This window comes from Falco punctatus (genome assembly GCF_963210335.1).
Source record: "Falco punctatus genome assembly, chromosome: 13".
NCBI lineage: Eukaryota > Metazoa > Chordata > Aves > Falconiformes > Falconidae > Falco > Falco punctatus.
Window position 1 is genome coordinate 1,673,838 of NC_137593.1, and position 22,374 is coordinate 1,696,211.

General features: G+C 42.3%; 1 protein-coding gene across 1 annotated transcript in view; it reads left to right on the forward strand.

The window, feature by feature from the left end:
* Window positions 1-22,374, forward strand: part of GMPS (guanine monophosphate synthase) — a 29,515-nt gene that overhangs the window by 996 nt on the left and 6,145 nt on the right. Inside the window, exons 2-12 of the mRNA XM_080410220.1 lie at window positions 5,406-5,587; window positions 9,088-9,202; window positions 10,783-10,880; window positions 11,926-12,029; window positions 14,251-14,444; window positions 14,751-14,916; window positions 16,498-16,649; window positions 17,309-17,482; window positions 19,082-19,187; window positions 20,061-20,176; window positions 21,160-21,285. Of these exons, the coding sequence (XP_080266346.1) occupies window positions 5,406-5,587; window positions 9,088-9,202; window positions 10,783-10,880; window positions 11,926-12,029; window positions 14,251-14,444; window positions 14,751-14,916; window positions 16,498-16,649; window positions 17,309-17,482; window positions 19,082-19,187; window positions 20,061-20,176; window positions 21,160-21,285 (1,533 nt within the window). The remainder of the gene's footprint in view (window positions 1-5,405; window positions 5,588-9,087; window positions 9,203-10,782; window positions 10,881-11,925; window positions 12,030-14,250; window positions 14,445-14,750; window positions 14,917-16,497; window positions 16,650-17,308; window positions 17,483-19,081; window positions 19,188-20,060; window positions 20,177-21,159; window positions 21,286-22,374) is intronic.

A 22,374-nucleotide genomic window follows, 5' to 3' on the forward strand; every position in this document is an offset into this window, starting at 1 on the left:
GCCTGAGCCGGGGCCGTTCGGCGCCTTGGCCTACGGCGGCCCCAGGGCGAAACTCAGCTGGGGCCTGGGGGTCCGGGCAGCGGCCAGCCGCGCTGCTGGGGCGCCACGGCGCAGGGGCAGCGGCCGCTCCTTCGGCCGGCTCCAAACAAAAGTTGCCGTGCTCGGGCTCCGCGGCCCCGGGCGGGCTCGCCACGCCAGGCCCCGGGCGGGCCGCTCCCCTGTCCCGGTGACCCTCGGGTTGCCCCGCGCCCCCGGTGTCGCCCCGTGCCCGGTTTGCAGCGATGGTGGCAAAAAAAATGCACCTTGTGTGCCGGGGTGACAGCGTGACTCGTGTGCTTTCGTGAAGTTGAATTTGCGTCCTTAATAACGCAGCTTCCGAACCAAAACCCTGCCAGTTGTCTCGAGTGTTTCTGTGGTAGGATAGAAGCCTTGTAGCGTTGTTCGTCGCTAGTTAGCAAGGAAACGTGACCCTGGGCGGGCTTTTTTAAGTGCTTGGTGGGTCCCTACTGAGACACCTTTCCCTGACCATGGACACAACCCCCTTTCCGGGCTGGGGCTGCTCCCGAGGGCCCCTTTGCTGGGGCGGTGGCACCCGGAGCTGTGCCAGGCCGTGCCAAGCCCCTCTCCCACAGCGCGTGTGCTGGCGGGAGGTGGGGGACAGGAGCGAAGGAGAGCGGTTTCCGCGGGGGCCCACGTCCCAGCAGCCGTTGGAAATCCGCATGCGACTTGAGCAAATTCAGGTTTGCCCGAGATACTGAGTCGGGGGCTCTGGTGTCGGCCTGGGGAATGCCTGAGTTTGAAGGAGATCCCGTCCTGTTATACTTTGGAAAAATATGAGTAAGTGTTCTTATACCTGCTTAATTTTAATACCACAGGGTAGCAATTAAGCTCTTGTAAAACCTGTGCTGGCTTGAAAGTGCCAGATCAAGGCTCCTGGTTTAGGCCTGTCCGAAGTTACTTGTGTGGGTTTGCTCAGGGCTGAGGGCTCGGACAGGGGGGCTGCCGCTGCGGAGCGGGCTCTGCCGGGTGCTTCCTGGTACTCCGGAATATTACTGTTCTCTGTGTTAATGTGTTTTATAAATTGCATTAATGAAAATCCTGCAAGCGTGTGGGTGTGTGAAATGCTGAAAAATTCCCTGATTCTGTAGAAGTGGGGTGTTAGGAACCTTTAAGCTTGGTTTGAAGTGCTAGGTGGGTACACTGACGAGTAAGGTATGCGGTGTCCTTAGCTGGTAACACAAGCCTGATGGCAGGTCTCCTGCCACAGCTTACCATAGAACTTACTTTTTTTTTGACATGAAAAAAACCCAGCAGTGATGGGAGCCTTTTTCTTCCAGTGTAACTGAGTGGTAGGGCTGAAATGATAGATTGAGGCTGATCCTCACGATGGCAGTGTGCTTGGAGGTGAGGATGTGTTTCAGGTGGCACTCGGGACCTCAGTTCCAGGTCTCGGGTCTGTGAAATGGTAGGCAAACAGCAGTCTGGAGGTACAGCTTTTTGACGGCATAATCACTTTGTTTCATTGGCCGTGGAGAACAGTAGGAATCCTTCATATATATGATGTTGTTTTCAGGGTAGCTTGTGATTTAAACTAGCTGAATACAGACTTCCCCCCCTCCCCCCCTTTTTTTTTTTCTTGGCATACACAAGTTCCATGCTGGTTTTAGTTCCACTCTTGGGACATAAGAATGGTGCCTCTGCTCTGCCCCAGCGCCTGGACAGCTGTCAAACCAGCTTCCGCAGAAGTTCTCAAAAATAGCAAGTTGTCCACATTTTTGTGAAAATAGACCAGGAGAAGACAAGGAACTCTAGTTATACCCCTGCTGAGGGGAACAAGATCTTTTGTTAGAAATTGGAGAATCCACACTAGGAAGAGGTGCTGGCTCCATACACTCTCCCTGTCCCTGCAGGAGCTGGGCTGTCTGGTATCCTCTTCATCTTTCTCCTGGCACGCATACGGTATACAAATGCATGGGCTGAACTGCCATGTTGGCTGCATGGTAACAGCATCTGTTCCTTTTTTCGTTCTATTAAATTAATTTTCCCTTGTTAAATTTGGGTTCAAAATCTCTACCCTTGGAACTATGCCATTAAATAAATAAAGCCAGATCCTGTACTGCCTGCATGCCTTTCTTCTTCCTCTTCTTCTGTGTAATTTATGGTAGCATTTCTGTTGGGCTCTCTTCGGAGCTGAACCTCCTTACAGTTCTACTCAAGCTGAAAAGAGAAGTACAAAAGCTGCTCTGACACAGTCTGTGTGGTGATGGTTGTCTGTTAACTCCCAGGATGAGGCTTGCTTGGATGTGTGCTGGAGACGTGCAGCAAGGTTGCCTACAGGAGAAAAGGACAGTGGGCAGTGCCCTGCGTAATAGTGGGAGAGCTATTTCAGCCTGTAGTTTACTCTTAAGCCCACATCTAAGGGAGCAGTGAGTTATTAGGCCACCAATTGAATGATTTTTTAAAAAAATTTAATTTTTTTTTTTTCCCTTGTGAGGTGCGTGTTGTCTTGCTGATCTTACATGTTCCCCCTAAGGAGATCAGTGTTGCTCAATGGTTGCAGTGCCTCTACTGGATTTTAGCCTAAATGCCCATAGCATCTTCTGAGGGAAAACCTGAGTGCTGGTTAGAGGCTTTTGAGATTTTGGGAGGGTACTAATGGACTCCCAGCGAAACCTGGGCAATGAGCTATTACTTGAAGTTTTTAATAGCCATCTTTCAGGGCCGAGTAAACAATTAAGAAGTAATTCTAATGTTGATGCTGCAATCTGTGAAGGTGTTCCTCTGATCATTGTGCAAAATGATGCTGTACTTTGCGAGAGTGAGGGGATGGCTTCATGTGGGGTTTGCCACTCGGGAGCAGAGCGCTCACATCTGGGTGGCTGCAGTGCAGAGGCTTGGCTGGTTTGGTCTTGTGCCCAAGGGGTACATGTCACTGTCCTGCTTTCGCCGAGGAGAACTAACAAAGCTGCAGGTTCATTTGGGATACAGACCTAATTACGCCTCCGTATGCAACGTTTCTCAAACTACTCCTGATAGAAATTTGAGCTCTTTGTGTTTTCATGTGTGTGTGTCCCCCACAGCTGTTCCTTGAGCCCAGCTAAGTACACCTGACTGCTCAAAGCAGCTTGCTGCCTTCAGGGTAGGGCACTGAAAATGAGGTTTATTTACTAGCTACAAATGTAAACACTTGGTCATCGGTCCAGCTGAGCTGATGCCAACTATAACTTAGGTTGTCGTGCTTTTTTTTTTAAAATTGTAAAATGTAAAAGCTGCTTTCACAGAATGGTGCTACTTTCTTCTTACTCAATTCTGCAGGTTCTTAGGAGTGATCTGCAGGTTGGGAGATGCTAGGGTACAGTGTGTGGGTAGCATTGCTGGCAGGTGGGACCCATCTGTGCAAGGGCTGGCTGTGTGCCTGTGGCTTGCCCAGGGGTCTGGGGTGGGCTGCTTACATCCCACCCTGGTCTCTTGCAGGTGGAAGTGGACAGTCTTGGGCGCTAAGCAGAGAGGGCTGCGGAGCTCTGTCCCATCATGGCACAAGCTACAGCACATGCTCTGAAACAATTAAAGGGTTAATAGGAAAAAGCACTGCAAGGAACAGTGTTTGCCACAGGATGGGATCAAGAAAGAATAAGGACATTGGTCTTTCTCGTATGAACTGCTAATTTAGAAGTTGCTAGGTGAAAATGCCCAGAATTACTCTAAAAGTGATTCCCACTCTTCCACTGTAAGGGAAGACGTTTCTGTGGGCCTCTCCATCTGACCAGGGGGCTTGGAGGGGTGTTTGCTGCTGAAGTCTGCTTTCCTCCAGCTTGTGCCCTTTTTGTTGCGTAACCCAAGACTAAGAAGTCATTAAGAGCTGCCCTTCGGGCAACTCAGCTACCAGCTGAGGGAAGGAAATCAAGAAATTGACTCTTAACCTGGATTTAGGTTTTTGAGGGATTTAGCACAATTTTTTTTTCTGCTTATGTCCTTTAATTTAGATAAAACCTTTTCCAGCTAGTGTAAACTTTGGAAGTTTTCAGCATGCTTGCCTTCCTTGACTAATTTGAGGACAGTTACCTGCAGTGTCCCTTGGTAGCTGAGGAAGAAAGCTCAAAGGCAGCTTTTGCTACGTGTTCGTTGGGAGCAGTGTGTCCCAGCAGGATGATGCGCTCCTCCAGAATGACCACTGGTGGATGGTGGGGGTGATTGTCTGACCCATGTGGAGATACTGCGGCATGCTGCAGGCTGCCCCAGCTTCCTTCAGAGCCTGAGCAGCAGGTGGGAACCTCCTGTGAGCCCTGGGTGGAAGGATGTGTTGCCTGGTACAAATGTGCAGAACTACTCCAACACGCCATGATTAAAACTTGAAACGGTCATAAGCTTCAAGATGTGTTTTGTGGCAGTGTTTGCTGAAGTAAAACCCTTCCCAGTTTTCCCTTCATCAAACTACATTGGCAAGGAAACAGTGTAGGCTTTAAGTTAAGAGAAAAACACCCTCAGAGTAAGCAATTTCTTTAAGCAGTGGAATTTTTCCTGCATTAATTTCTTGGTGTCTTACAGTGTGGCTATGTTCATGTTCTTCCTTGAAGGTCCTCTGATAAGGATACTTACATGGAACAGCTGCCTCTCTTCACAATTTTTTTTTTTAAAAGAAGAAACTTGTCCTTGAATTTTCCAGCCCTCTTTCAGATTTAGCTGAAGTTGGGCAACCAATTTGAATGTGATGGGGTCAGAGAGAATCATTGCTTTGTTCCAATGTGCAATCTGCTTGAATGCTGCATGCAAAAGTTGGTTTTGGTTTGTTTGGGTTTTCTTCCAAAAAATCATTTAGCAGAGATGTTTGTTCTCTATTTCTCCATTTTGCCCCCTCCAGGAGATAATGTTAAGTGAAAGTTCAGCTTATAAGGCAGCGTGATGGGGAAAAACATTTTTCTTCTGACTTTGCACTGTCCTGTTTTGCTTGAGAAAAAGGCACATGCTCCTAATTATCACACAGTGTGCTGGGTTTCATATGGAACTGTAAAATGGAAAAAGCTGGAGTGGTGAACAGGGCATATGACTTTTTATTTATGGAAAGCTCTGCCTTTGTTAGTTTGTTAGTCTGTTTCTTCTCTGATTTGAACCCTGTTTGTTTTGGGGGATGGGGATGTCATGTTTGTGTGCCTGCTTGGGAGGGATGTGCTGTGTTGATGTATGTCCCTTTATCTTGCCAGTGGGTCTGCTGGTCCTTACAAACTTGAGGATTTTTTCAGTTAAAGTTTCTCGGCTAGCCTTTATAATTTTAATTGTAAATTAACATACAGGCAACCTTAGCAAGCTTTGCAGATGTTTCTTGCGGGTCAGTTGTTTAAGAGACCTGGCTTAAAGTCTGTGGTCTGCAATGTGTTGCTGTAAAGCACTGATGTGAGTGATGTTCACAGCCGGAGAGCGCCGGAGGAGAGCTCAAGGATGGGCAGCACCGCTACGAGGGAGCTGTTGTCATACTCGATGCCGGAGCGCAGTATGGAAAAGTCATAGATCGTCGGGTGCGTGAGCTGTTTGTCCAGTCCGAGATCTTCCCTTTGGAAACGCCAGCCTTTGCAATCAGAGAACAAGGGTTTCGGTAGGTCGTTTCCTGCGATGCCTCTGCCTTTCTGTTCTGCTTGTTCTCTCCTTTCAGTCTAATGGTATCTCTGGGTGTTGGCAGCGGTGGTAATTGCCTGGGTTTTGATGTGCCATAGCTTTCATTGTAGGGGTGTTAATGATTGCATCTTTTGCTTATCCACAGAAACACCTGGGTTTTGCTGGGGACACTTGTGCAACAATATGAATTGTGTATTTGCTTCTTCATGCCTTAATGATGTTTTAATAATTTCCATTTGTAAGTATAGTTTAAGAGGTTGTGTTTTAAATATGTATCTGCAAAAGTTTAGATCATCTTGCTGTTTTACCTGTTAAACTAGAGTAGCTGTTAATAAAGAAAACAAGTCTTGTGAGTTTCTAAAATCGATTTTCTTAGTTTAATTTAAAAAAAACTAACTTGGATACTGAAGATACTGTGGTAAATCATGTCTATTTCTGGGAAGCAACTAAAATAACTAACTGAAACTACCACTTGCAGCAAGAAAAGGTCTCACAATCACGTAGTACTTTGTGCATTTCTCTAGTTTTATTAAGCTTACCAGGGCCTGCCACTCTTTCATGTGAGGCCCATAAATTCCCTGAAGTGTACAAATGATCAAAGACCTTACTTTGTCAGTTTGGTACAAATCCAGAAATACAGTGCATGTTTGCTTCTTGGTTGAGCCTGACAACAGATAAGGCAGTGCTTTGCTGCAGAATTGCATTTTTCTAATCAATGATAATTAGTGAACCAGTAAACAGTATATTTTAGTAAGTCACATAGGAACTTACTGATCTCTTCTGAAAACAGACAACAGAAAAACAAGGAACTGCTGGATCTGTCAGGTAGCTGTTGTGTGAAGAATTTCTCATTCAGAAGTGTTGCGAAAAATACCTTCTCTTGTCAGATCTTGTTTATAATTCTCCAACAATCAAGTCTGTAAAAGATGGACGTGCCTAATTACTGGTTTGAAGAGTTCATGTGTCCTCCTGTGTGTTGGGTTTGAGGTGTGAGTCATAGCCCTAACAATATTTGGTCTCAGATCTGTGCTGTATTGATACAGGTTTGTAGTGGGAAGGCCTTTTCTTCCGTTCTTTTCACAGTTGAATGTTCTTCAAAATCTTGTGATGAGACCTGTTGGACTTGTTATTCCAAGTAACTGTTCTCTAAAACATGGCAAACCCTCTTCATTCAAAAGGTCACTTCTCAAGGTTTAAGATGGTGGTTTCAGGTTATCGGTTACCCAGGTTGGTCAGTAAGCTCTGTGTCTACAGTCTCAGTCAATCATTTGCATCCAGGAGAGCACAACAAATACTGGCGCAGCCGTTGGGTGCCTTTTATTCAGTGACCACTGTAAAAATGAGTTCATGGTTTTACTGCAGGATTTTGATATATGTTCCATGTGTCATGGGGGTAGTCAGGCTTCCGTGTTGCGGCTCATGCATTGAATCAGCCAAGGAGCTGCACTTTGGTCTGTGCTAAGGTTTGACACAGGCACCGAGGTTGAACATTTTGCTAAACTGCATTTACATGTTGTGTTCAAAAAGCCAGCTCCTCGATTTTCATAATTTCAGAACAAGCTCTAGTGACAAGTTTCATCTAAATGTGACAAATGTTAGCAGCTTCCACAAGACTGTGGTCCTGAGGAGGTGCTGTGGTTGGGGGCTGTGCTGGTGTTAGTCTGAGCTCTGGTGAGTCCTGAGGTTGGGGCATCAATGCATGTCTTTTACTCTTGGTATTTTTATGTGGTTCCTGATGTGCCTTTAATCCATTGCAAACAGGCTTTCCAGAGCTATGTCAGGTTGTTTTGGAAGTTGTTTAAGGTAAACCAGAGAAAGGTATGTTTGTACCAATGCAAGAAGATATGTAAGAAATTATATTACAACTTTAAAATCTATACCCCATGCTATTTTTAATTTCTCCTGGACAGCTGAGATGAAGGTTCCTCTCTCACCCTCAGATCATATTTTTTTTCATTAATACTTGGACACATTGAATAGCCTTTCTGTTTTGTGGGATTTTAATTGGTGTGGAAAAAAACTGATTTTTAAGGCTTTACTTTTTGAATAGGACAGTGTATAACTCTTTCAACTTCTTGTAAGAATGTTCTGTTTGTAGGTGTGGTTAATTTCCTTTAATTAGTATTAAATAGTGTTCTGTACATATAACACTTGAGCAGATGCTTCTGTATGTGGAGTTCCTAGAAGCAGTAGTGCCATCAGATGCTGAGTGTCTTCAGGCACTTTCTAGCAGTGTCTGAGTTACGGAAATTACTGTGTCTCCAAGTGGAACAGAAGTGCCTGTACACGTACAGCAGGTACTAGTTGTCAGGATTGGTACGGTGTGAAACACCTATGTCGGCTGAATGCTTATGCCAGAGCTCACTTTAGATCCTGACATAAAAATAAATGAATGCTGCCTCTTCCAATGCACAAGTCACTGTACTTGGCTCTGAGGGGTGCCTCCGCGTTGAAATGCGGAGCTCAGGCTGGGGCTGTGGAGGTGGGCTGCAGGGGAGATCTAGCCGTGCGTCAGTGGGAGCATGTACCCTGCACAACTGCAGTTGAGAGGTGGTATTTAGTACATGGGCTTGTTACTACATGATTATTTCTGCCGGTGATAGAGGTGTTGTAATCGCACTGCCCATTTCTGCTGCTTAAAAATAGACAAATTTTATTCAGTTAGTACTTGCATGACAAACACTAAATAATGCTAGAAGGCGGCTTTGTTAGGTGCATTTAATCCTCTGTATGCAACTTCTCTCATCCGGTTTTGCATTTCTCTCTCTGAATTACAAATTTGCTGTTCTCTGTGAAATAAACAGTACATGAGTCCAAGGTCTGGTGCACCCATGTTCGATTCTGGGCCAAGGCCAAAAAGCATTGCCCAACTGGCTGGTGCTTCTGCCGTTTCATGGTCTTGCAGATCCTCGTGTTTTGCAAAAGCTCTCTCTTCCATTTTGGAAAGATTTAACATCCTGTTATGTGTGAGCTGTGAACTTCAAACCATACATGCTTGCATGTATTGGACTTTTAATTCACAACTTGGTGCTAATACCATCTCACTTCCTAATCAGGGTGGATTAAAGGACATTTTCTCAGCAGCTCTAGAAATTTGGTTTTCTGAATGCAGTTCTGCTCCAGATGGCACAGACATCATGAAGTATATATATCTTAATGCTAGTACTCTGCATTTGATCCTAGTTATCTTCTCTTGTAGAGTTGACACATGGCTACAGGGAATTTAAAGTACAGTCACTTTTTGGGATGGTTTATATTTGACTTTGTGTGAACTGATGAAATAAGTCTCTGGTAAGCTGCTGGTTTTGATAGCCGTAGCATAGTAAAGTGAAGCTATACATTAGGATACCTGTGTTAAAATTTATATTAGAATATACAGAGTTCTAAAAGTGTTATAAGACACTGTCAATGTTTAAAGCAAAAAAAGATATTTTAAAACAATATATTTGAGTTGATGTTTTCCTTATCTTTTCTGTGCAGAGCTATCATTATATCTGGAGGACCAAACTCTGTGTATGCAGAAGATGCACCATGGTTCGACCCAGCAATATTTACAATAGGAAAACCAGTTCTTGGAATCTGCTATGGCATGCAGGTGCTGTTGGGAGATATGTTTGTCTACAGCTGTCTTGTAGGCTTCATTTCTGATAGTAACTGAAGATGACCTGCTAAAGGACCTGCTTTTCAAATATAAGCAGTATGCTGCATGTGCAAAAGATACTTTTAAAGTCCTAATTGTTAAACTGAGCATACTGTGTATTCCTCTCTTTGCTCTGCCGTATCAATAGCATAAATGTTTTTTTGCTTAAGTGCTGTGAATTGAGCTCCACACTGCCTTTTTTGTTGCAATAAATATAACTTGGCAGTTGTTTACTAATTCTGTGTGGTTGGTATTGGACAATGCCATGGACACAAGTGAAATAGTGTTTCCCTTTGGTTTTCAAGTATGGAATGTTTCTAGCATGTTCTTAAGTGTTTGGGTGGGTGGGTGTTTAATCACTCTTACTTACCTTGGGACTGACTGGTGATCCTGCAGTGATCTAGTGGATCCAAGCTGAGTGAAGAAACAAACTTCCAAGGAGGCAAGGGATGGATTAGATGCATGACTTCTGCTTGTGCTTCTTGTTTATTTCCAGGGTTAGTAATTTACTAGGCCTTCAGAGGTGCTGAATAATGACTGGAAAAACTCCTTTAGAAAGGCTGGTAATTAGGGAAACAACGTTGTCACTCCCTGTTCTAAAGGGAGATGTGTGTTATGTTAAGATGTGCCTTAAAATGTTGAGGAAATTGAAAATCAGGTTAGCTACCCTCAAGCAGGGGAATCCCTTAAGGCTGCCTTTACAGGAATGGGTCAGGTGTGTGTGTTAATGCACTACTACTTCATTATAAAAGATTGAAATCAGTCAAGCGCAGGAAGTATATCAAATTAGGTCTAAAATGAAGCCTTAAGTCTCTGAAAATTAAAGTAGTTGGAAGGTGAAACTAAAAGTATTTAAGTTGCCAGTTATGTTTGCAAGGAAAAAAGTCTTTATTTTGAGACTTGTGAAATCTAAAATGCAGATATCTTAATTCCAAATGACAAGGTGAGGTTTTGGAAAGAAAAACACCTGGCTGACAATTGTACTGTTCCAATATAGCAAGGATTATAAAGTTACAAAAATAGCACTAAGGGAATAGACTCCAGCTTTTGACTGGTTCACCAGCACTGAGGAGCCAGATTTTGAGAAGTTCCAGCCTATCTGAGAGCCCTTAACTGAAGGATGATTGAGGTTTTTGTTCAGCAGCTTAACTGTTTTTTACGATAACTGGCCTCAGATACTCAGCTGATTTGCAGAGCAGCCGTTTGTAAGTGCAAGTAGAGGTACACCACTAAGTATGCGTTATTTTGCAAATCTCTACCTGTTGTCTACTGTTGTGGATTTCTGCTGCTCATCATGTGCGGCAGCAGTCTCTGGTTATGCTGGCAGAAGGGAATGAGCCCAATACAGAAAAATGATTAATTTTGAATAGAATTCTTGTCATTTTGGAAAACAATATATTAAATAAGTATAATCCTGAAAAACTAGATTGGTATGTAGTGAAGGGCTAGAGCTGTTGTCAGTCATTGGCTGACTGAGGTGTAAAGTGGTACTAGATTGTGTGGTGCTTTTTCATGTAGTTTTTTTGTTTTGACAGATGATGAATAAGGTATTTGGAGGTACGGTGCACAAGAAGAGTGTTAGAGAAGATGGAGTGTTCAACATTACTCTGGATAACACGTGTTCTCTGTTCAGGTGAATAGGCATTTTAAGTGATCAAAATAATATTGGTAATACCAGTCTGGAAATTGGTGTCTGGATGAGAGGAAGGTTATTTTAAAGAAAATAGTGAAATTGCACCCATGCTTACCTGATAATTTCTAATAAAACTTTTACAACTGTGTTTGTGAGTAAACAAGTTAGTAATTTTAATATTTAGGCATAACTTTTCAACTGACTCTAGAAATGCAGATGTATTTGCTTGCAATATTGTGTAAACCCCTTATTTCACAGTAGAATATCTTCATTGAGACACTGTAAAGTGTACTGGAACATGAGAATCTTTGTGTTAAGCTCTTGCAGTACATTACTCTTGTATTGGCTGGCACCTACCCAATTTTTGAAAGGTAATAGAAAATCTTGAAACCATTTGTTTTCTACCTTCCTTTAAAATTGCTTTGTGATGTTTTATAAAACCAGAATTAGATTTCTTGGTAGTTTGTCAATGCCTCTCAAGTTCCATGTAAGAATTCTAATAGTCTACTCATACCTGACACTCCGATGGTATTAACTTCCTCTGTAGGGCTACTGCAGAACTTTATATGCTGCCTAAACCTGAGGTGCCCAAATTGTCCTGAAAACACAATTTTGAGCAAGAAAGCTTCACTTCATTGAAAAAAGCAGGATTCCAAGTATCCTGGTTGACTCTAGATGATTCTACATGTCAAAGAGGGAATACTTCAGTATTGGCATGTTTGTTAAAAAAAAAAACAAAAACAAAACCCAAAAAACCCCCCACAAACCACAAAAATCCACAAACAAATGAAAAAAACAAACCACACTCCTTTCTGAATTAAATTCCTCTTGAATGAAGGATGTACAAGAACTTATGCAGCTTCCAACAGAGGCATCTTGGAGGTGGAGATGACTGTTTCTGGGAAAGAAATTCTGCATCTACTTCAAATGGGCCTGGTCAGCTGAGATCGGCTTTTGTTGGAATCCCTAAGGGTTTATCTTGGAAATGCAGGTAGTTAGGTTTTTGTTCTTTTTTTTTTGATTCTGGTTTTTAATCTTTGTTTAGGGGCCTTCAGAAGGAAGAGCTTGTGCTTCTCACTCACGGAGATAGTGTGGATAAAGTAGCTGATGGATTCAAAGTGGTTGCACAGTCTGGGAACATTATAGCAGGTATTAATTTTTTCCTTTAATGGACATTATTTTATACTGAAATTGTCTTTTGATAATGTCGGACAGTAGTTAGAACCAAATGGGAACAGAATATCTGTTATCTAATTGCCAAATAAGTGGATTGTTTTTAACAATTACTTGTATGTGCTTGCTTGGGCATTGTGCTGTTGTGATAACAAAGAAAGAAATAGATGTGAAAAACAATTGTACTGTTTTTACATTGGTGGTTTAAGGAAAATTTACCTTTGTGAAGGTTTTGTTATTTTAAAGTATGAATATGTTGTTTTTCTTTGGTTTTTCACTGTAGTAGTAAAAGTCAAGCACTGCTTAATTATTAAAGCTTGATTAACTTGTTATTGTATTTAATATTGCATGAATGTTCAACTGCGCAAAAATAATGTTGGTACTGAAAGCAGTGTTTCAAACGTTACACACAGATTGTCACAGAAAAATGTAGGACCTTAGAATAAGGTTTTTGGAAGCTACTCAAATTATTCAAAACCAGGCAGCCTCTGTGCATCTCTTTCCTAGGAGGTGGGAGACCTGTAGAGGTCTTAAACTTGCTGGGACAGTAAGATCTCAAAGCATTCACTCAGTTTATTTTACATCTCTCATTAAAAAAAAAGAGAAGATGTTGCTCTTAAATCAGACAGGTAGCCAATCTGAGAAAAACAGACCTTTTAAAAGACTTAAAGGTATTTTGTTATGGACAGATTCTATACTGCTGTTAAGATAAGACTGTTAAGATTCATTATATTCTGGCTGAGCTTTGAAGTGATCTAGAACTCATGCCTACTCAGATAGCAAAAAAATTTGTAGAGCTACGTAAAGTTTGCTGCATGCAGTATGCACACATAGCTTTAATCCCTCTTTAATAGAGGCATTAGAAATGAGAGTTCATAGAATCACAGAACGGTTTGTGTTGGCAGGGCCCTTAAAGCCCACCTAGCTCCAGCCCCCTGCCCCGGGCAGGGCCACCTCCCCCCAGCCCAGGTTGCCCAGAGCCCCGTCCAGCCTGGCCTTGAGCCCTGCCAGGGACGGGGCACCCACAGCTGCTCTGGGCACCCTGGGCCAGCGCCTCCCACCCCCACAGCACAGAATTTCTTCCTTTAACCTGACTGTCCCCTCCTCCAGCTGCAAGCCATTCCCCTTCAGGCACTGGAAGCTGCTCTAAGGTGTCTCCGGAGCCTTCCCTTCTGCAGGCTGAGCAACCCCAACCCTCAGCCTGTCGCACACCAGAGGGGCTCCAGCCCTCCGAGCATCTTCCTGGCCTCCTCTGGGCTCGCCCCAGCAGCTCCGTGTCCTCCTTATGCTGGGGCACAGAGCTGGACGCAGGGCTGCAGGGGGTCTCACCAGGGAGGAGCAGAGGGGGACAATCCCCTCCCTCGACTGCTGGCCACGCCGCTGGGGATGCAGCCCAGGGTGCGGTTGGCTTTCTGGGCTGCAAGTGCACGTTGCTGGGTCATGTTGAGCTTCTCATAAACCAATGCCCCCAACGTGTTCTCCCCAGGGCTGCTCTTGCCCACAAGCTGTTGTACCTTTCCCATCTGCAGCACTTTCCTGTGCTGTTTCCCGTGGGCTTTTACAAAATCGTATGGCTCCTCGTGCCTAAGCAAGCAAACAAATGCTGGCGAGGTGGTAGCCAGGCTTCCAGCAGTGAAAGGAAAATACAGGGATACAGAGCATCTGGGAGTCTAACACAGAGCAGTGTAATTAGGCTGTTCCCTTGCTGTTTGTTTTTTTTAATCCAAGCCAGACCACCACTTACCTGGTGCAAGGTGCAGTATGGAGACTCCTCAAAGTAACCCTCCGCAACAAAGAGAGCAGTGGTGCTCACAGGTGTACCCCTGTAGGGACACTTGCACAGCTTCACCAGCACAACCCTTTTAACATGGATGCACCTGTGTCAGTGTGGCTTGGTTGCAGGGTTGTATGAGGTATGTGGTAGGAAAAAATAAATGTAATTGATCTCCTGTTTTCCCAATGGTTTTACTAGGATGTCTGAGTGTTTTCTTTGGCTTCTGAGGGACTGTGTGTTCTAGATATGTAACAGTACCCTTGTTCCTAATCTTAAGCGGAGTCTTTAGTTTTGATTGGTAATTTTTGCCAAAATAAATGGCAAAATAAATCACTCACAAAGTGTATGCTTGACTTTCTTGGGTATGCATTTCACTTCCAATTTTTGTTGTTTTGTCACGCTCATTTCTTTGCACTAATGAAGGCATAGCAAATGAATCTAAAAAGCTGTATGGAGCACAGTTCCACCCTGAAGTTAGCCTCACAGTGAATGGAAAAATGATCCTGAAGAACTTTCTTTACGATATTGCGGGATGCAGTGGTACCTTTACAGTGGAAAACAGACAACTTCAGTGCATTCAAGATATCAGAGAGAAAGTGGGCTCATCAAAAGTCCTGGTAGGTAATTGAATTGAAGCTGAAAGATTATTTGCAAAAGCGTGACAGAAAATGACAGAGTTGTTCAGGTTAATTTGAAAAAAGCAGAATTGTTGTGAATTTGGGTAGTACATTAAACAGGTTTTAGAAAGTTTGCACAATTGGGTCTGCACACTGTTTGACGACTTGTTTGCTTCCCGATCATTGACAGTTAAGTCAGTAGTCTGTTCTGATCCTCATAGTTTTATCTGAATTATTTGTTAACACTTTCCTCAGACAGCTGACCAAACTTTGGGGTTGTTTTTATTTTTTTTTCCTCATTCTTAGGTTTTACTCAGTGGTGGTGTGGACTCAACAGTGTGTACTGCTCTTCTGAACCAAGCTTTAAACCGAGATCAGGTCATAGCTGTACACATAGATAATGGATTTATGCGCAAAAGAGAGAGTCAGTCTGTGGAGGAGGCACTCAAAAAACTTGGGATTCAAGTTAAAGGTACCATAGTCTTGTTAAATGTGCTTGATACTACTGATGATGTGGCCAGCATCCTAAAATGTGCATTTAGTGTTTTGTTTCTTTGATTTGAATTGATCTTCGTAGTTCTCGGACTTTACAACTCAGTTGCTAGCGTGGTTGCTGATTTGGAACCACCTTAGCCTATTCACAAAATTTCAAACCTAAAATATTAAGCCTTACTTATTTGATTGGAGTATACAATGAACTGATCCATCTCTTCAGCTGCTGAGATCTGATATCTTCTGTTGGGGCACAGCAAAGCAGTGGATATGTGCCTCAGTCACTGCTGCTCAGCTACTTTTCTGCTGATGGTTGAGTAATCCTTTTCAGCTGCTGCAAAACTCGTTTGATTGTGTTTTTCTTCAGCAGCTTGGTTAACAGTCCTCCACTGAGGCTTTATTTCTTGTCCTGGATCTCTTTCTTTTTGAACTGTGAGCTCGTTTGGGTGATTGAATGCTATTATAGCCAAAATTACTTTCTCAAGGCTTTTTTTTTTTTTTTCCTTTCCTCTCCTGGCTTCTAAATAGGCAAATTTTAGTTGTTTGGTTTTTTGTTGGTGGTTTTTTTTTTTGGAGTAGCTTGTTAAGGAGCAATACATTATCAGAGAGCAAAAGGTACCTTGTCATGGCTGTTGAGAAGGTTTAGAGGTTTTGGGTACCTGAAGTATGAGGAGGTCAGTGAAGACAATAATGTATGTTTGAGTTGTGCCAACATTGAAAGCTGCTTCATACTGCCTGGCTGATTTATTTAATGAGTAATAGCTACCTGTTCCTGGGGCTTTGTGTAAGTACTGTTGTCAAGTGATTCTCCTGTGTGTTGGTCAGGAAGCGTGGCACTAGGTGAGCAGTGCTTTCCACTAGCCTGACGGTGTGAAACAGTGCAGGGAGCTTGCACATTAGCATCTTGCCAATTGGGCTGCAATATTCTGATGTGTCAAAGTCTAAGCTTTGTTCTACACACATCTTCTTTTATTTTGACTTTTTTTAGTGGAAAATCTGTATCTTATTCATGCACTCTGTAGACCAATAAACCTGTGCTCTGGCAGGCTGCCAGAGTAATAAATTGAGGGAATCCCTCTGCTGCAGGTGCTCCTTCTGTAGGTCTTGGAGCTCAGTGCTGGTAAAAGATGCCAAAGAGCCTCCTAACTGATCTCTGCACTGAGCCTCTCTAAACGAAGAGGCATAATATACCGTGAGTAAACAGTGCATCGTGTAATTTTGGTTGCAGAAAGCCCTTGGGGGAATACTATCCTGTAAATTATATTAAAATAAAGCAAATAGATTATAATCTAAGAGGGGAAGCAAGAGCTGAACTTTCACACAGTTGCCTAGCCTCATAATATGAAAATAATTGCACTCTAGAGTAAGTTAGTAAGAGAAATAAAATATTTTGTTACAATTAATTCTTGAGGTATTGAACAGCCCTATTCAATGCAGTTAATAGTCAAAGGACTGGAATGACTTACTTTCTTTTTTCTAAAGCAATAGAGTGATTTTTTTTGCAACTTGCATAAAAAAATCTTTACTGGCTTTGCCAAAAAATTTCTGTTATTTCATGCAGTGGTGAATGCAGCTCATTCATTCTATAATGGTACAACAACTCTGCCTATCTCGGATGAGGACAGAACTCCACGTAAAAGAATTAGCAAGACCTTAAATATGACTACAAGTCCTGAAGAAAAAAGAAAAATTATTGGTGACACTTTTGTTAAGGTAACGTTTATAATTATTTGTTGGTGGGTTTGTTGTTTTTTTTTGTTTTTTTAAGTAACTTGATTTCAGATATATTTTCTACATCGGACTCTTCATTCCAAAGCACTGTGCAGTCAGTGGCATCAGTGGTCTTAGAAGTTTTGGATGACCTGAGAAGCCATTGATATGTTACCCTAAGCTTAAAACTTCTGGCAATGAATCAATAGTTGAAATATGGTCCACAAGCATTGTAGTGGATCTACCATCATGTTTAGGTATACTGTGTTGGTTGGCCATTCATTTCTATTGCATAAACTTCCATGTAATGTTTTTTCACCAGATCAGTGGGTAGCGTGAATTGGGGCGTGCTGGTGTTGCTTTGCTGAAGATGAGCTATTTTCTGTCTGTCAGCTACCAGTGTCGCTGATGGAGGGAGAATATAACATTTGACAGGCAGTGATGTTCTCGTAGTCTAAAAATACTTTTTTCCATTTTCTGTTCAATAAAATATGGGTTTATAGGACTGTTTCAGCAGTGAGATCATGTCATAATTAGTTTTCCTATTTGTTTGTGCTTTTGCAGCTCAGTAGCATTTGTTGGGCAATTGATTATCTTCCTTTACACCTTTGACAACCAAAAAGTAGATCAGAACACTTTTCTTCTTTCTCTCCATCTTACAGATAGCCAATGAAGTTATCGGAGAAATGAATCTGAAACCTGAAGAGGTTTTTCTTGCTCAGGGTACCCTCAGACCTGATCTCATTGAAAGTGCTTCCCTTGTTGCAAGTGGCAAAGCTGAAGTCATCAAAACTCATCATAATGACACAGAGCTGATTCGAAAGTTAAGAGAAGAGGTAAATGACAATGAGGATACTGGTGTATCCTTCTCGTTCTGACACATGTGAAGCTGAGTATCACAAATGAAGAACTTTTATGTTCTGTTGATATAACTGTCCTATGTTGATGGGACCCTATTCTGATGAGGGCCTTTAGGCTGTGTTGTAACACGTTGCAATTTATTACGTTTCTCTGTAGCTGCTCTATTCTCAAAGTAGTCAGAATTGTTTGAGCCTTGTCCAGCACTGCTGGCAGTTTGAACATGGGTTATTCAGTGTGACCAGTGGTGTTCTCAGCTGCAAGCAGTTTCCTCACTCTTACTTTTTAACCCTCAAAACAAACTTGTATTCTAGTAAGGAACCAGAACAATACCAAATGGCCTTTAGCAGGAGAGTATTTAAGACTTCTCAGACAACTTTATTCTGGTTCAGCTGGAGTTGATGGTGTAATGGGTCACTTACTCCTTCTGTTGTATCTTGTTCTTAGCACTAGTCAATGGGTAACCTCTAGGTGCCGATAGGTCAGATCTGGCACATCACAGATTTAGGCAAGAGCAGTGACACTGCTTTAGTAGAAAGGTGATCAGCTCCTGTTGAGAGAGGGCCAAAATTCTCCTCTTAAACCTCTTGTAACATTCAGCGACTGCAACCATAGCATTCACCTCTCTCTTGAGAGAGAATGAGAATACTGCATTTAAATGTGTTGAAATCTAGGGATAATTCCTTCAGGTATCTACAGCGATGAGTTCTTTCTGTTCTTAAGTAGCTTCTGCATCATGCTTCTAGTAACCTCGTGGGCTACCTGCCAGCAGTATGCTGATGGCACACCATCTGTTTGCCAGTTGTTAATTTAAGAACCTACAGATCTTTCTGAAGTGGCCCAACATGGATAGCTATGGATGATGACCAGGAGCTTGAAGATGATATGAACACAAGAGGTTGAACTGTCTGAAGATAAACAGCCCAAGTGCTGTCCCTTTGATTGTACTCCCAATTGGTCTGTTTAGTCCAAAGTCCAGGAAAGCTTTATAAATACCTTTCCCATGCAGAGCACTTAAGTATTAGCATGTGAAGCAAATGTAGGAGACTGCCTTATTTTGCCTTTTCTGACATTAGAATGGCAAGTTCTCTGTAAGTCTATTATAAAATAATCTTGAAGAAAGAACCAACATGTGAGACATCACATAACCCTGTTGGAAGGTGCTCAGTTATTAGTAAGTCCACAACCACAGGACAGAAGAGTAACTGTTCATGATCCACACTTGTAATACTTACTGCTGCACAAAGTATTTTCAAGGCTTTTAGATTGAACATCTAGCAAAGACAAGAGAGGTCTGAGTGTTTGAAGACAGAGCCAGCTTGACCTTACAGCTACGTTGACACTGATTGAACCATTGATACTTCTGGCACAATCTTAAACTTCCTTGTCTTATCCTCTGCCCTGCAACTGCCTTACAAAGCTCACATTCATGGGTACTATTCTTTCCAGTGTTTATGCAAGCGTTGGCAGATGATGCTGTGAAAAGCAGGCCAGTTTGACTGGTATAACGTAAACATTTGAGGCTTTTTGTTTGACTATGTAAGCTGGGGTGTAAATTGCTTTTTCATTTTTTTAAGGGTAAAGTAATAGAACCACTGAAAGACTTTCACAAAGATGAAGTGCGAGTGCTAGGAAGAGAGCTTGGTCTTCCTGAAGAGCTGGTGTCGAGGCATCCCTTCCCAGGTATGAGGGCTGCTCTGTGCCACTTAGTGAAGGGCTATGGATCGTATCGGTATTGTTCAGAAGATATGTCACCTGCAGTATGTTGGACTATAAAACTTACCTCAAAACACAGAAGAAATTGATGGATTTAGAGTTTTAGCTTAAGCAGGATTCTTTCAGGAAAAGAGCATTGGAGAGCAGCTTTGTTATGTATAGTGATTAAAGGAAAATTTTTATAATTGAGTTTGCTTTTAGCTGCATTTCTTTCTTTTTAGTTGTATAAACCAAAGCAAGAATTGTAGGTAAAGTGCAGCTGAATGCTGCCTGAGCTGTCACATGCATCTTACTTGAAATAATGGCCCGTGTCTGCCTGCCTTTCTAGGGGACTTTTGCTGTTTTGAAAATGATTGCGTGGAGAATAACAACAGTTCTCCACTGTCTTCAGACACTTCAGAAAATTACATGTGCTTTTCTGTGAGGTAGCTAAAAGGTCAAATACCCATCAGGGGTCTTTAAAAACAACGGAGACTCAACTGTTTGTTATAACCACATCTTCCATCCCAGTTGCTTAGCGAAGGGGCTCCTGTTCGCTTTGGCTTGCTGTCCACTACTCTTCATCACCACTCACTGCTGCTTTACACAACCAGCCAATTTAAGATGTAGATAAATAATACTTAAATGTACTGAACAGACATACTGCTCAGGAGTCAACTGCTTGTCTTAACACCCTACAAGACAAAAAAACCCAAAACCAACCTGCAGTTGAAGTATAGGTACAATGGCAAAACATACTGTACCTAGTGATTGACCTGCTGTTCAGGATGCTGTCACATTTTTAGATGAAAGTCTGTTACCTGTTATTTAGTATAATGATTTTTCAACTTTGCATTGCAGGTCCTGGACTAGCAATCAGAGTGATATGTGCTGAAGAACCTTATGTGTGCAAAGACTTTCCTGAAACAAACAACATTTTGAAAATAGTTGCAGATTTTTCTGCAAGTGTTAAGAAGGTAACAAAACTACTAGTTTTCTGCAGATTAGAAATCAGCATGATCATTCTGTAGTGGCCCGCAATGAGATTTAAGCTGCTAAAACGACTTGTTTGTGCTCTTTAAGGAATAATGCATTCCAGTACAACTCACTTGAAGCCATTCTGTATAGTACAGTAGAATTTTTAGTGCCTTGACTAGTGCAAGCATTGAACAATTTCTGGAAAATGGAAGTTTATATACCTTTCAAATAGTAAATAAATTTTGCTTTAAAATTAGTTAAACTTTGTGCAGGTGAGATTTCTGGAGATACATGTAGTACCAGGAAAAGATTTTCCCTTTCTGAAGTAATTGTAACTTTCTAGATTTGTCTGCCCTAACAATCACTGAATGTATAAATGGAAGTGCAGGAGTGAGGAACTAATGCTTGCCAGATGTCCCAAACAAAAACCTGAGCTTTTTAATTGGTGATGTTTAAGTTCTCAATCTCTTCACTGTTATGACCTTTGTGATTACTCTAAGCTCACTTGAACTAACTGTGGGGAGGTGAAAAGTCGTTGGCAGAGGCTTGCTCTGAGGCATAAGTTCAAACAACTTCCAAAACTTTTTTGATAAATACTGTGAACGGAAAGTATTTACATCTGCTTTTCCTTCAAAACATACGGAATTGTAGTATAGGGTAACAGGGTGTTAGTTTGTTCTGTATTTGAAATAAACAACAAAAATGAAAAGTATAGCTTTGTGAAAGAGAAAATGAGCATAGGAAAAGAGTTTCACCTGTGGCTATGGAGAACTTCAGTTTAAAATACATGCAGTCTAATCAAAAGTGCTAAAATTTAGTCGTTAAATGAAAGATATTTTTTGAGTAGTTCCAAGGGGTAAATGTAGTCTAAATTTAAGAAAACAGCTACTTAAATAATAATTTTATTTGCACTGTGTAAGTTCTGTTTGAGCGCTTGGGGGTTTTATTTAATTAAAATTTATTTTTCTGCATCATTGCACAGCCACATACTTTGCTGCAAAGGGTCAAAGCATGTACATCTGAAGAAGATCAGGAGAAGCTGATGCAGATTACAAGCCTACATTCACTGAATGCCTTCTTGTTACCAATCAAAACTGTGGGAGTGCAGGTAAATGGATTCATTCAGGGGATGTTCTGAAAGCTGCTTCCTAGCAGTGTAGCAGGCTGCAGTGAAGTGTAATAATTGCTGCTTTAAGATCAGAAAATAAAGAGCTTTAAGAACATAAACTTCAAAAGGCGTTGATACCTACGTTACTGTCATTTGTCAGTGCTGGTGTGGTGCAAAGGTGTCAAGATACCTGAATAGGCACTCAAGTAAATGCCAGGTGTTGCATTTGAGAATATCATTAAGTTTGCATAATGCTGGTCACTTACATGTAGTTTCTTCATGACGCTGTAATCTGGTAGACCTCTGCTGTAATCATAGAATCATCACAGAACGGTTTGTGTTGGCAGGGCCCTTAAAGCCCACCTAGCTCCAGCCCCCTGCCCCGGGCAGGGCCACCTCCCCCCAGCCCAGGTTGCCCAGAGCCCCGTCCAGCCTGGCCTTGAGCCCTGCCAGGGACGGGGCACCCACAGCTGCTCTGGGCAGACTGGGCCAGTGTAATCCTGTTGCCCCTCTGAAGGCTCAGGAGTCCGAGACGAAGTTGGTCAAACCTGCCCTGCTTCCTATGTTTGAACATGTGTGCTGCACTTTCCTGTACTTTTCCAAGTCGCGCTGCATCCTTAGCCTTGAGAGGAAAGGAACCAGAGCAGTGCAGGCAGTTCAGGATAGGGGAACACCTGGATCTGCCCAGGACATAATGTTTTCTTTCCTTTCACTCCTTTGCTAATGCCACACACATTTTTGTGGGCTGTCCTTTGGTGACAGAAATAAACTGAATAGAAATGCTGATCTGGCAATTCTTATGGAATTGCCTGCCATAACTTGGGGTGTTTCTTTACTGAGTAGTCGTAGCTGTAAAGTACTTTTCTTTGCACTGTCAGCATTGAATTACATCTTTTATTTTATTGTCAGCTGCTTAATTGTGCATTGATTCCGTTACTCTTTGCAGTCAGCTTTTGCTGTTTTAAACAGCAGTGTCATCGGTGATTTCTATACTTTGTCGAAGGCCTTCCTCAGATGGTCATGAAGATACCAATAAGTAATCAGTCCCTGTGCCCTGGTCACCTTATATGACTCTTTCCATTCTGAATC